Here is a 14,983-nt window from a genome sequence, read left to right on the forward strand (position 1 = left end):
TGAGGGCACTAGGAGAAGGGGACGACAGAGGATGAGATTGTTGGACAGTGTTCTAGAAGCTACGAACATGAGTCTGACCAAACTGCGGGAGGCAGTGGAAGACACGAGTTCCTGGCGTGCTCTGGTCCATGGGGTCACAAAGAGTTGGAGACGACTAAACAACAACAACAACAAAGATATCCAAAGAAAATTCCCTTTAAATTGACCCTCAGCACCTGCTCACAGCCCACATCCAGCCAGTTCGCACTCTTTCCATCGCCCCTTTTCTCTTTCCCTGTCTCTAGGTTTATTCCAGAGCTCTTGCTCCGTTTACCACGGAGATGTCGAAGGCTAGAGCGACGCCACTCCGCGCCCATAGAAAACCATGTCCTAGAACTGCCACGCCACCGCGCGCCCTCGCCCACCCACCTTCCTACACCCGCTTCGGCCTCTCTAGGACGTTCTTCAGTCGTGGATGGAGAGACTGCGCTTTGTTCCGGTCAAGGCCGGAAGTAGACTACTGGCGGGCGTTGCCGTGGAAACGCGGCGCTGTTTACCACCGAGGAGGACCGGACCTGCGGCGAGGGAGCGAGAAGGGCTGCTGGATGGAGCCGCTGCGAGGTGAGAGGGCGGGCGAAGGCTTGGCGCGGGGCTCCCCTTACTTTACCTGACGCGACAGGGTCGGGCCCCGCCACTCGCCCTTTCTCGCCTCGGAAGCTGGGGGCCTCGGCCTCCTCCCTACCTCTGGGTGGTGGGAGAGACTGAGCATGCGCACGTATGAGATACTTGGTTACATGACACCAGCCTTTGCCTACTCTGTGCCCTCTTGGAAGTTTCGGACTACAACTTCCATCAGCGCTGGTGAGCGTTGTGGTCCAAAAGTTCTTCTGGGAGGGCACAGGGTTGGCAAAGGCTGAGTTGCAAACGTGCATAGAAACTCACGCGCACACGGTATTGGGGCAGTTGCACGCCCTACATTTAAAAGCACATGACTTTACCCTGGAGAATATCGGGACAGAACTACAGTTCTCAGCACCCCCTAGCAAACTACAGTTCCCAGGATTCTTTCAGGGAAGCCACGTGCTTTAAACGTGAGTTGGGTGTGCTTTTAAAAGTATGGCATGGATTTGGTCTTATACTGTACTTGTAGTTTGGCCCGTTCCAATCTGTGGATTTAAAAATATCTTAAATTGCTCACTTAGTAAATCATGTTTACATTTTCACTTTCTTTTTTGCTCAGTTTTCATTGGTCACATTTTATTTTCTGATATAGTGTAGGATTTTCCTTGTGCGTATGTGTAGTTTTTATGTGCCGTTTTTGTTTTGATGCTGAATTTTATTTATTTTGCAACATTTATCTATTGCTTCATTGAAATTAAGCCTAAAGAGAATGCTCTGTTTAGTTGTTACTTACATTGCATAGAATATGGCAGTTTTTCTGGAAGGTTGTTTGTATTTGTGTTTATTTACTATGGTGTGCAATATGTATGTGAACATCCTGTTCTAATGGCTGTGTTGTTTGGGATTGTTCTACTGTATATTTTAATTATTGGATGTTTTATATTTTAATGTTTGTGTATCTGGTTTTATGTATGTGTATTTAAAATATAACATGACTGTATTTTTATCAAAATATTTTTATTCTGCACTTTATTTTCTAGTAACAGGGCCTCCAACATGGCCAACAACTATCCACTTAAAACCATGCAAAAACAGCACACAATAAAATGGTATTATTAGCATAATGAAAAAGGGTCAGCATCAGGAAGGACATGGAAGGAAAAGGAGTGGGATTAAGTATTTAGGCCAAAGGGGCCCAATATGTTTTTCACAGGGTATGAAAGTGTCATCAGTGATGGGGCCAGCTGGGGCTGAGAACTCTGAAGCTCAGGCACCCCAATAGAGAAGCCCCTGCCACCCTTCTGCCTACTCATCAGCTGCAAGTTGGATGGTGCTGGGGCATGGATTGGGGCCTCTGCCAAGGATCTGAGTGGGAAGAAGTGATCCTTCAAGTATGCTGGTCATAAACTGGGTAGTGCTTTGCAGTTATAATCAGCATTTTTAATTGGAGATGTAAACAAACTGGGAGATAGTAAAATGGTGCAACAGTGAAGTCACATAGAGGGTGTTGCACTAATCCAGTTTAGCTGTGTCAATGGCAAGTGAATCAACCTTCTCCAGGAAGAGCACAGCTGGCATACCAGCCAACACTGCAAAATGCATTCCTGGTCACAGCTGCTATTTGGGTGCTAAAGAGCAGTGTTGGGTCTAGGAAACTTTCAAGTGGTGAACCTGTTTTTTTTCAAGGCTAGTGACCAAAACAGGCAATTCACCTAATCCCCAGACAGTTCTTGCTGACCAGCAGCACTTTCAAGGTGGCATATATAAGTATTTCAATTAAACTATACACACACAGACACTAGCTTATAAGGAAACTTATAAAAACCCCAAACCTGTCACAGATTGTTGAGAGCACCAATACACATTTTTACCCAGAAGAGTCAAAAACGTTTTTAGATTTGATGCCGGTTGAATAGGGAATTCCATAGATGAGGTGCCAGTGCTAAAAAGGCCGCACCACTGGTAGCCACCGTCTCCTCCATGGCAGGCAAAAAGGGAAGGTAAATAGAGCAAGGCATCTGATGAGGACCTTAACAGGAAATCTGTGACCTTCCGGATGCTGCTGGACTTCAGTTCCTTTCATATATCATTATTGGCTATGTTGGCTGGGCCTAATGAGAGCTGGAGTCCAGTAACATCTGGAAGGACACAAGTTCCCCGCCTCTGGATTAGTCGCAGCCTTAGTTTTGGACACTGATAAATTTTCAATTAAGGGGTAAAGGAAATGGATCAGTATACTGTACTTTGCATAAGCAACAGATGACAGGTCTCTGCCAGAAGGAGCGTGCAGTCTGAAATTTGCAGGAGGAAAAATAGAAAAGCCAGCAGTGATTAATTAGCCTTGTGGTTTGAGTTTTCTGGATCTGAACTGGCAGGGGGAAGAGAGGTGGCTTCATGGAAGTGTTGCGAGTATAGAATGAGGGGCACAGAAGAATCAGTCAGGCTGTCCAAGTTGTACACTCGCTCAGATCATTCTTGCTCCTAACAGGGTTTGGGATTTTGTCCTGCCACAAGAGTAGTTTGCCCTTTGGAAAGCACTTGTAAATCTCACTGCACATTGTGGAAAAGGCAACTAAAGGCGAGACATGTGCAATCCAATATGAGGCCTTTATTGGAACCAACTAAAAGGTCACAAAGCCATGAGTATACCTTTTTGTTCCACAGAACCCTTCATCAGGCTAAACTATTCATATTCCAAAAGGGTTGGTAGGGTGTGGGGGAGAAATGCTCAAGGGCTGATGGAAAAGCCCCAGAGCCTGCAGTTTGTTATAGCCTAATGGTGTTTTCTAATTTCCCCTTCTCTCTGTCAGCACAGCTACCTGACATTTTAAAAGCCAGTGTGGTATAGAGGTTACAGTACAGGGCAAGGACTAGGAAGCTCTATGTTTAAATCTCTACCTTGGGTCAGTCACACACTCTGCCTAAATTACCTCACAGGGTTGCTGTGAAATAAAGCAGGGTGGGGTGGGGATTTATGCCACCATGAGCCCCTTGGGGGAAAGGAGTGGTTGGGAATAAATGCAAATAGGTGCAAGTTACTGCTGGATATGTTCCACCTTTTCTTTTTTTAAAAGCCCTTTCTCCAGGCTCCACCACCTTACATTTAATATTACACAAAAGTTTGAGAATTATCAACATTCAGTGGCCAGAAGTTCCTTTTAGCATGAGCGACAACTGTGGCCATTCCTGAACTGGAAGAGCATGACTACAGTAGTTCAGGCACTGGTGACTTCAAGATTGGATTACTGTAATGTACTCTGTAGGGCTTCACTTGCACTTTATCTGGAAACTGCAGCTAGTGCAGAAAGTTGCCACACGGTTGCTAACAGGAATGAGACCCTGTCAGCATATAACACCTCTGCTCGGAGATCTGCACCAGAGATCGGCACTGGCTGCACATCTGCTACTGGTTGCAATTCAATGTGTTACTGTTGGTATATAAATCCCATAACAACTTGGGATCAGTTTACTTGAGGGATTGCCTTTCCCCCTATATGCTCACTCGGTTGCTTCAGTCTGTGGAACTGGCTCTTACTGGTGCCCCATAATACCTGTTCTGCACTTGTAAGAAATCAGTCTTTTAGTTGACAGCACCTTTGAAGCTGCCTGCCTATCGACATCAGGCAGGTGCCTTACCTGTACTGTGCTTAAAACATTTCTGTTTAGGAAAGCCTATCCTAGCATACAGAAGATATGTGTATTCTTTCTCTTTTTAGCTACTGTTGATTTAAATTAATCTTTTGAGTCCTTTACACACTTACTTTAACAGCTTTTATGAAGCATTTTAACATAACCATTTAGAAGTTTGGGGGTTCTTTTACAATCAAGTGGTATATCAATGTTGTCAAATGAATAGGTTTAAAAGTCTGCCTCACATTTGTTTTGAAACAGCAAATATTTGTTTATAAAGGTCGAACCGAGATGCTATTCAGATGGATTCTAGGAGTGTAAAACTGAATGAGAGAACTCACTTTTAATCATCATCTGTATGCTCTTTTCTTTTGGACTGAGATTAGATGTAGCTTGGACTCCTGTTTGTATGTGTTTTCTCCATGACATGGCACATATAACGCTTTGTATTGATTGTGCTGCCTTGGAGTTTATATCTGTTGCTTGGCATATTAAGTTTAATACACAAACACACCTACTCTTTTTACTCTACATCCCCACTCAGTGGATGATTGTCTTGGTGAGCCTGGCCTCTGTGGCTAGCTGGTGGTTCCTACACCTTTTATTGTAACCCAAGTCAATGGGCCCTTTCCCCCATTATATATAGCTGGCAGATATGGGTGGGTGCTGTGCCATTGTCAGTTGGAACATGGCAGCAGCAGTGCCCCCAGACTTGGCCACAAGAACAGAGTTCATCATTTGCTACAGACTCTTTTCCCATTTTTGTGGATGTGAGAAAACAAGAAGGCATAAGGTGAAAAAGAGCTTTGTTTTCTTTGTCCAGTTTTGTGAAAGCAGAAGGATTGGTAATTACTCTTTGGACTAACAGTTTTTGGGGTGAATTTGAGATGCTCTGGATGGGAAGGCAGCTTCAAAATAGGTTTACAGTAATTTCAAAGGGTTTTAGCCATCTAAGTTCTAATCAGAGTAGACCCATTGAAAGTGATTGACCTAAGTTATTCACATCTGTTATTTTCAGTGGTTGTGCTCTGAGTAGATACGATACAACCCAGAATGTGTGTGTGTATTCAACATGTAAATCCTGCCTACTATTGGTACTTTGGAAGTTCAAGGCAGTTTGTGAAAAGTCAATTTAAAAACTTTTAAATGTCACACACAGTAAAAAGAAATTCATAAATCAAAGCTGTTAAATTAGCATTAAAAATGCCCTGAAGTAGCATTACATGAAAATTAGTGTTCATTAAAATGCCAAGCAGGGTGGATTTGATTTAAATCAAACTGATTTAAATCACGATTTAAATCACGATTTAAATCACTAGTCAGTAAGGCTTGATTTAAATCATAGTTGATTTAAATCATAAAGACTAATTCTTGCTGGTATAACTTTAATATGCAAGTAGATGAAGATTTTTAGAATAACAACTTTTCATATTAGTTTTTTATCCCCAGTTTAATAGGTTAATCATTCATATTTGGACAACTTTACTGTTGTACTTAGGAAGGAGAAAAATAATCATTACCTTAATAATAACAATTTAAATAGATTTATTCAACTGAAACAATAACATTTCAGCAAATGTTATTTGCTTAAACAAACATCCATGTTTGTTAACTAATTTGGCTAAACAAAAACAAAATATATATATTTTAAGAAACTTAGACTGTCAGCCCAGCCTACACATGAAAAACTTAAATACTGTCCACTCCAAACAATCAGAAAAATATTGTTTCTATTCTATTCACTGAACTTCTTGAAACTTAGCACTGAAGGGGTTGCTTCTGTATTCATAGGTTTGTAGAACAATAGGATTAAGGTCTTTTTCTCAACTCTGTTCATGTTATAACATTTTTGCTGTGAAGAAGAGGCATGTGATCTCTGTTGAGTCAAATTCAGTTTTGAGAACTGCAAAAGTAAACCAAGCACCTGTGATAATATCTTGTAGGCAGAGAAACTGCCCAATAATCTTACAAAAACCTCTGGAAGAGCATGACATTGTGAATGGATTAATGGAATTTATTTACCCCCAAAATTAAACATATACAACCTTATACTACATAATTAAAAAACTAATCTTTATTTCATGATGGAATAACCTTTGGATGGTAATATGTTTTCCTCAAAAAGCATTTTATTAAAAAAATCCAATTTAAATCAAAAAAATCGATTTAAATAAAAAAAATCCGATTTAAATAAAAAAATCCGATTTTTTTGATTTTTTTTAAAAAATCATTGATTTTTATCCACCCTGATGCCAAGCCATTATTTAAGTAAGGTCTTAGCTGAAGCTCTGTTAAGAGGACACCAGGGCCACAGCTCTGGAGATGTCTTCTTTCTTGATCATCAAAGGCACCTGATATTTAGAGACAGTGAAGGGCTGTAAGTTTGAATGGCCCTCATCTCAGATTTGTTGTTGTCAGGGTGGGTACGTAAAATTTGGGGAGCACTTTTCCTTGAAGGTTTCTGCTAGTGACTAGGAAGCCTACATGACCAGTCTCCTTCTGACTCCAGAGAACTGATTCTTACCTTTCAAAATCCTGCAATCCCTATCCCCAGCTTGCATCACAAAACACTTTCATTCCCAAGTTTCCCTCCAGACTCAGATCCATAATGGAAATCCTCTACTCTGATTGCCATCTTTTAGGGAGGTACCAGAATTCTGGTATGTATTGAGGAGGAGCGCACACTGTATCACTCTGTGGTACAGTCTCTTTAGGTGGGGAACCTCAGGGTGGGGAACCTCAGGCCCAAGGGCCAGATGTGCCCACCCAGTCCTTTTTATTTGGCCCTTGGGACTCTCCCCTAGCCACACCCCCTCCCCTGCCACACCATTCACTGCCACTACTTTGCACCCTCCACGAGTGTTTTTGCCTGGCTGGAAGTCTGGCAATGCTTTTTGATGCCTTGGATGGATGATCGTGTGAGGGTGTGTGAGTCTGTGTTGAAATTAGCCACCTGGACAAAGGTGAAATTCACATGCATCAATTTGCCCACTTTTGCCTCTGGCTCTGCCCACTGCTGGCATCCTGCCCCCAGAAGTTTGCCTAGAAGGGAATGTGTTTCTCAGGCTGACAAAGGTTTTCCTATTCCTGATTGTGAGAGGCCCTCATTGCGCCCAGTGTTTTTTGCCAGAAGGATTAAAAAAGAAAAACAACTCTTCTCTTAGCTTGCTTTTCAATTGGCATCTCAAAGTGCCTTGACTTTTAAGGTGGGAGTATTTGTATTGCTGCTTTCCCTTGTAAGCTTGCACTGAATGTGGTGCTTAAAGTGATCTCTTGTATATTTATGTGGTGATGGTGTATTTGTAATTTAGTTTTGCATTGCTGTGAGTGTTGTTTGGAAAGTTGTCTAAATAGATGTAAATAAACAGATGGGCACAAATCGTGCTGCTGTTAATGTATAAAGGGAAGAAGAATGTGTCTCCTCTGCCGGGGATGTCTATCCCTTTAGTTTGACAACCGTTAACTTTTGTGCTTTTTTTTTTTAACTACACTTATTCTTTGGTTGTAGAGCAGCAACCTTTAGTCAGGTAAAACCTTTTAAAAATTGTCTTAAGAGGCATTCCTCTTGAATTATTTTTAACATAAGCATTACAGGTAGCAGACGTCCCCTTCCATCTCACATAGGAGGAAGACGGTACCTCTTAGGAGTGACACATGTGTGTATCATTTAAGCAACACCTGGTTTCTTGATTTAAATACACAAAAGTGTCTCTTTTTCTTCACTACCTTTGTTTTAGATATGCAAATTTGATGCATCAGTTTTTAATATCTACATGTCACCTTCCTACCCAAGTATTCAAGGTAGTTTAAAATGTCAAATAATGCTCGGGAAACATAAAACAGAAGAAATCACATAATAGGAAAGGGCATGGGCATAGCCAGGATTTTTTTTTTAGGGGGCAGGCCTTTTGTGGGGGGGGGGCAGAACCTCAGTTTGCTATGTAATTTTATGGATTTTGAGTTGCTCCGCCCTTTTCTACACCCACGGGAAAGAGGGAAGAGGTGGTGAGAGAAGATGATTAGCAGCAAATTCAAGGTACCAACTCTTTTTTTAAAAAATAGTTTTTATTAAAGATTTTCTTGTGTTACAGAACAAACAAACAAGGAAATTACATATAGTGTCTCCACTTTCAATTCACAGAGACTTTGTGATTTGCAATGGAGTTGCATAAAATAAGTCCATGAGGCTGCTAAGCTGCTGGGGTCTCTTGCTCTAATGCAGTCATGAGGAATGATGTTAATCAAGAGGGAGGTGGCACTCTTTTCTTTTCCTTGCTTAAGCCAGAATGTCAAAATCCAGCCTGGCGTTAGACATGTTTATGGCCTGTGATCTCAATGGGTTTAATGCTGAGCTGAACTGCATGCAGCCACTCTGTCTTTGTAGGTAAGTCAAAGTATTCTTTGGGCTCTCAGCTACCGGCAGCAACAGCTGATGGAATGAGGGCTAGGCGCAGAGGGCACTCCCCCCTGCCCAGCATCTGCCTTGGACTGCCTTCAGTGTTCATTAAGAACCTGTGCCTGTTTTTCAATGCAGAGATCCTCTATTTTTAAGAGGTTTAATTCAATAAAAGCTATACCTATTGGATTTCTGCCTGTCGTGAGTTTCTAGAAGCATGGGGGCCTGCTGGAAATGGACAGCTCCAATAGTTGCCTTGGCCTCTAGAGGACAATTAACAGATTTCTCACAGAGAGAAATGTCATCTCCGCCCTTCTTTTCTCTTGCTTGGTTTCAGGGTTGAAAATCTGCAACTCCCAGGAGGTGCAGGCAGAGATCCTCTCAGACTGACTGGCCTGTTTGATCCTCTGGAGCTCTTGAGCCGTCAGTCCTTTTGAGCCGATGGAGCATCTTCTGCATGTGAGTGTTTTGGTTTGCTTTTGAACTTTTTCCAAACATGTTAAGATAAGAAGATATCTTTATTGTCATTGTCCCCTTGAACAACGAAATTACTCGGTTGCTACATCTACTCAGATAAAGCATTCTGCATAATCCAAAATTACAAAACCTAATTAAAAACAGTAAATATAATACAAAATAACAAGTAAAATAAGATGACATCAAAGTCCAGACTTTCCATTTAAGGCCAAAATCGCTCTAGAGAAGAAACTGTTCCTGAGACAGCTCGTTCTTGCCTGCATTGTTCTATACAGTATCTCCGTCCCGATGACCTTCATTGACAAAGCTTTAACTGGTTACTGAAATATCCTGGGATGCTTTTGCTGCTGTCTTTTAATTTTGAGGTGTTCTGGCCCTGAGGCAGCTTCAGAATAAACCTGAGAAGTCAATCTATGCACAACATAAGCCTTTCAGTTTCCTTTTCTCGTAACCTATTTGCTTGCAAAGTTGAGCAGGCATAATAGGGCTGCAGAAACAAGCACACAGGAAGGCAGCACTACACTTAGGTGCCATCATAATGCCTGCCTGGGCAAAGTCTTGTCCTCTGGACCTTCCACATGACAGTGGCTGTCATGTTCAAGCAGTCTTCACTAAAATATTCTAGCATTCTGTTCCCACAGTGCCCAGCCAGGGAAGCCCACGAGGTAGACGGAAGAGCCACAACCCTTTTGCTTCTGTTCCCAGTCAGCCTCCTGAAACGAATGCCTGAATAAGTGTAACTGGCATAATAACTGGCTCCCAGGCTTTGGGAAGGAGGTGCCAGGAGAACATTTAGGGAGCTAGCCTAGTCCACTGACTGCACACCACTGGAGGAGTTGATAGATTAGTGCTGTCCTTTCGGTGTAAAGTGGCAGGCTCATATGAATTTCTGTCAGCACAGCCCAAAGCCTAATTCAGCTGGGCTGAAACGTAGTCTGTTGCAGGAAGTGAAAGCAGGCTGCTGCAAGCCAGGTGGTGCCTGGCCCTTTCTGACTTTTGTTTCCCCAGGTCTCCTGAAAAGCAATGGCTGCTGCCTCGCACCTGAACATCTCATCCTCTGAACGGAAGACCTCCTTTGGCATTGTGAAGCCTCCCATCTGGCAGCCACACTCCCTCAGCATGCATGTCACCCGGCCAAAATCTGCAAAGGGGCGCACGAGGTCCAACTTGAATTACTCCCACAGCATAGAAGCCTACTCCTACCAGGTGCCATCGTCTCCTCAGCCATTAGCTCCCTGCGAAGATGCTGCAAGTGGCCGAAAGACCTCCTTGTCAACCCAGCAGCTGTACCAACCTGTTCAAGTGTTCCCTGCTGAAATCCCGGATCTCCTCCAGCAGGTGCCCATGAGAACTTCCTCCTCCTTAAACAAGTACAGAGTGCTCCCATCCATCAGCAGGAAAGAACTGCGAAAGGGTGCCGTGGAGATGATGTCTGAGCAGGCTGCTCAGCTCCAAGGGAGTCCCCAACCAGAAGAGAAAGAGCAAGGCTTCAAAGAGCTTCTTCCCCTGGCAGGGAAAGCCTCCACCACTATCATAGCAAAACACAAAGGGGGCGGCGGAGAATACGCTCAGAATCCACCTCCTCTTCTGGAGACAAAGCCCCGAAGTAAAACAAGGGAAGGGGCCCATCCTGTGCTGAATTTGGAAGAGCCCAGCGAGAAGGAGCCGAGGTTGCTTCTTGCCATCAGGTCTCCTTCAGGTCACAGGTTTGAGCGTCACTTCAGGCCGACGGACAGCTTGAAAACCGTCCTTACAGTGGCGGAGCAAAAGAACTCGGTCGTGTACAGACGCTGCAGCATTGAAACAGTGGAAGTGCCTCGGAGGACCTTCGCGGACCTCACCAAGTCCTTGCAAGAGTGCGGGATCCCTCACAAGTCAGTGTTGTGTATCCTGCAGGAGGCGCAAGAGGGGGAGCTGTAAGTGTCCGGAGGCTGTTCTTTCCATTAAATGCCATTGGAGAGTGGATCTCCTTTAGATCCAGCCGACGCCTTTTCTCTGGTGTAGCACTCTGGTATAGCACCCCCCCCCCAAGCTCTTCCCTGTGCAGGACCATTTTGTTTCTTAAGCTTTGCATTGAAAATTTGCATTGAAACCCCCACCCCACCCCCTCTCCCAGCTTCCCATATTCCCCATTGCATTTTGTAGGTTTGCCGAGTTGTTTTCAAGATGGCCTGTTCTCCAGGGAAGTCTTACAATCCTGATTCCTTTATTCCAGTGGAAGGGATTGGTTTGTGATAGATCTTTTCCCCACACCAACGCGAGTTTTAGGATGAGTGGACAGGGAAAGATGAATAGCTGCCCCCCTCCCCGAATGTCTCTTGCACAAATTCCATTTAACGATGTTGTCATCCATTTGCAAAACTTCTTTTCAGCAGGGGTTGTGCAGGAGAAGGTTCTGGTGATTGTGACCAATTCTTCTCTCTCTCCCCCCCCCCCCCCGCCCCCAAGTTCTTCCAGTCAAGATCCAAATAGTTTTTTGCTTTGATGGAAGTGCAACTGACCCCAACACTTGCTCTCTCTCGCCCATGGAAAAAGCCAAGATTTATGAGAGCTGTATTACCGGTAGTTCAGCCTACCAGTTTGTTGCTGTATTGTTAATCAGATGTTCCTTTCTCAAGATTATGACACAAATTAGACTGGAAAGATCCCAGCTAAGTGGGCTTATCCAGTGCAAATTTGAATGTTGAGTGTTGTTTGGCAACAGGTAACAGAACCTTTGCTTTTTTGAAACAAAAATGAGTTAATTGCAAACGTGTGTCGATTTCTGTATTCTGTTATTAATCGAGTTTTGCTTGGGGATGACCAAGGGGCTTTTCCTAAAAGCTGCTTTCTCATTTTTTTTTAAAAAATGAATCTTAACCCGTTTGTGTTTATCAAAATGCCATTTATATTCTTTTTTAAAAATCTGTGTTCGAATGTTTTTAAAAAAGCTTTCTGTTCACGTGCAGGATTTGAAATCTTAGTATTATTGAGGGGTTGGGGTGGGTTAAGCTCTGTAAGTACACAGCTTGCCAAAACATTCTGCTTCCAAGTGTTAATTCCTCTTTATCCAATCTCACTTTTGCCTTGCCGAGATGGCCAAATTAACCTTGGAGGTTGGTAGGAAATTGACCTTCGTTTTGATGGCAGCTGCTAAAAGTTAGGCCAGAGCCTGCATCACTTTGACACAAATGAGGATTGGGCTGAGTGGGGTAGACATTCCTCACCTCTTTGCTCTAACTCAAGAACAGCCAGCTTGGGGCCTTCCAGTTGCTGCTGGACTCCAGTTCCCATCATCCCCGACTATTGGCCTTGCTGGCTGGGGCTGATGGAAGGTGGAATTCAGCAGCAGCTATAGGGCCACCACAGTGGCCATCTCTGCTCTCACATCTTCACAGGCGAGACTAGTAGAGTGCCGAGCCTTGCTTCAGTTACAGCTACTGGGTTTCTCTCTTTGCAGAGGCCTGCCTTCCGCTTGCTTTTCCCACTTCTGAAACATGAGTAGGTCCTTTGGGAAACAAGAGATGCCTACAACAGCTAGGTGGAATGAGGTGACGTTGTGTCAGTACCCCAAAGTGTGACACATATGGCAGAAAGAGATGAAATGCAGGGCATCCTGGGCCATCAGCACAAGACACCTGGGTGACAGGCAGCAATGCCATGTCTAGACAAGATATTAGCCTGCAGTCACAAGGCAAGGCCTGATCCTGAGAGCCCACATTCACCTTCCTGATTCATGCAGCAGGGTCAAGAATGATTGGGGAAAACTTCCTGTTCTACCTAGCAGGGGTTATAGTGCAGAGATAAAGAAGAGTTGTATGAGCTGCCTGCTTTGCTCCAAGTTTGCTTGACCAGCAGCATCATGGGTGTGGGGCATAAAATGCGTTTTCTTCACCCAAGGGGAGCAGTGGCAGTGGTCTTGCTTAGAAGTCATTCCAGCTTAGGGTCAGTTTCTACATGGCATAGGTTCAAGCGGCGAAGCTTCCCTTGGACTGCATCATTTGCCTCCCCATGCACTCAGTAAATCATCTCTGGGAGGCTACTGGTCTAACTCCCAATTCCCTCTTTGTCTCATAGAAGAGTATTGTCAAACCCTGTCCCCAGCCCGAGAAGGCAGTCCAGAAAGACTTCACCACTTGATTCTGCTCCATATATGAAGCTGTCACCTATGTGACAGCACTATTCCATATATCGGCAGATGACCTCTGGGCTGTGTGAACAAATGCTGACTTTTGGTTTCTGATTTTGGGGAGGGGAGCCCTCTCAGGGTAGAGGGGAGCCGGATATTTTCAGAATTACAGCTGCAAGGACCATTGAAAGGAACCTGGAATCTGATGGCCTGAAAGCTTGTCTCCCCCATGGGAACAGTAGAAAAAGAAAAACCTGGAAAATGTCAAGGGGAAAAAACAACCAAGGCTTAAAGCAATGGAACAGTTTCCTGGATGGAGGGTGAGAAAGTATGCTTTTTGCACTTCAGTATAATTTGAATATATGTTGTGTGTGCTGTTAGATACAATAAATATATTCTGGGTGTACTGGACTAGTTTTGTCCAGGCAAGTGTTCATTTTGAGTGCCTAATTTTTTAGTGTTGCAAGATTAACCATTTGGAACACGAACACACACACACACACACACACACACACACACACACACACACGATACTTGGGTGGGTAACTGAGCAGGCACCAAAGGTCCCCCCCCTTTATAGTTTCTATCCCACTTTCCTTCTTGACAGAAGGAAATGGTAAGGACATTGGACCAGCTCAAAGAGGTGTCTTCATCAAAGATCTGGTGCTTAACAGCAACCATCCCAATACCCCTTAGCACAAAGGTAACACAGCCATCTTTACCTGTGTTGTCAAACAACCAGGCTGCTTTTAAGTATTAGCCCTACTCAAGAACAGATACATTGAAATTGATGGGACATAGTTAGATCCTGCCCGGCATATCTAATGCATCCTGTTAGTGCAAGGATTTTAATTTGCACACTAGGAATCTGCTCTGTGGTTTCCCATTTGGGGAGGACACAGGGCCCATATAGGGAGCGCGAGAATGTCCATTGCACAAATTGAAATCCTTGCACTGATGGAACCAAGTTAGTTGGGTACCACCCATTGGTTTCAATAGTAGATTTAAGTTGGAGACAACTCCTTGTACTTAGGTGGGATGCTGAATCCCATTTTCCATTACTTCTGCTCTCTCCCATTAACTCTGATGGTCTCCAGAACTATCAGTTAGTTTTTATGTTTTCCAAAAAAGAAGTAGTAAACAACTATGGCTGATGTAGCAAGGAATCTTGTTTTGACCCACCACAGTCTAATCTAGCAGGGACTCATCAATTTCAGTCTCCTATAGCAGGGGTCAGCAAACTTTTTCAGCAGGGGGCCGGTCCACTGTCCCTCAGACCTTGTGGGGGGCTGGACTATATTTTGAGGTGGGGAAATGAACGAATTCCTATGCCCCACAAATAACCCAGAGATGCATTTTAAATAAAATGACACATTCTACTCATGTAAAAACATGCTGATTCCCGGACTGTCCGCGAGCCAGATTTAGAAGGCAATTCGGCCAGATCCGGCCCCCGGGCCTTAGTTTGCCTACCCATGTCCTACAGAAAGTCAGATCATTGGTCAGTCTAGCTCAGGGGTCAGCAACCTTTTTCAGCCGTGGGCTGGTCCACCGTCCCTCAGACCATGTGGTGGGTCAGACTATATTTTGGGAGAGAAAAGAATTCCTATGCCCCACAAATAACTCAGAGATGCATTTTAAATAAAAGCACACATTCTACTCATGTAAAAGCACCAGGCAGGCCCCACAAATAACCCAGAGATGCATTTTAAATAAAAGGACACATTCTACTCATGTAAAAACATACTGATTCCTGGACAGTCCGCGGGCCA

General features: G+C 43.9%; 1 protein-coding gene across 2 annotated transcripts; it reads left to right on the forward strand.

The window, feature by feature from the left end:
* Positions 1–354: 354 nt before the first annotated feature.
* On the forward strand, positions 355–13,645 carry UBXN10 (UBX domain protein 10). Of its 2 annotated transcripts, none has more exons than XM_035118041.3 (3): positions 355–600; positions 8,964–9,085; positions 10,112–13,645. In XM_035118041.3, exon 3 carries the CDS (start codon positions 10,127–10,129, stop codon positions 11,021–11,023), a length of 897 nt encoding a protein of 298 aa, XP_034973932.3. In that variant the 5' UTR covers positions 355–600; positions 8,964–9,085; positions 10,112–10,126; the 3' UTR covers positions 11,024–13,645. The 2 variants fall into 2 exon arrangements, with proteins under 2 accessions (XP_034973932.3, XP_088527885.1); XM_088671759.1 differs by lacking the exon at positions 355–600 and adding an exon at positions 4,796–5,023.
* The last annotated feature ends 1,338 nt before the right edge of the window (positions 13,646–14,983 follow it).

Source organism: Zootoca vivipara, chromosome 6, assembly GCF_965207765.1.
Source record: "Zootoca vivipara chromosome 6, rZooViv2.hap1.1, whole genome shotgun sequence".
NCBI classification, from domain to species: domain Eukaryota; kingdom Metazoa; phylum Chordata; class Lepidosauria; order Squamata; family Lacertidae; genus Zootoca; species Zootoca vivipara.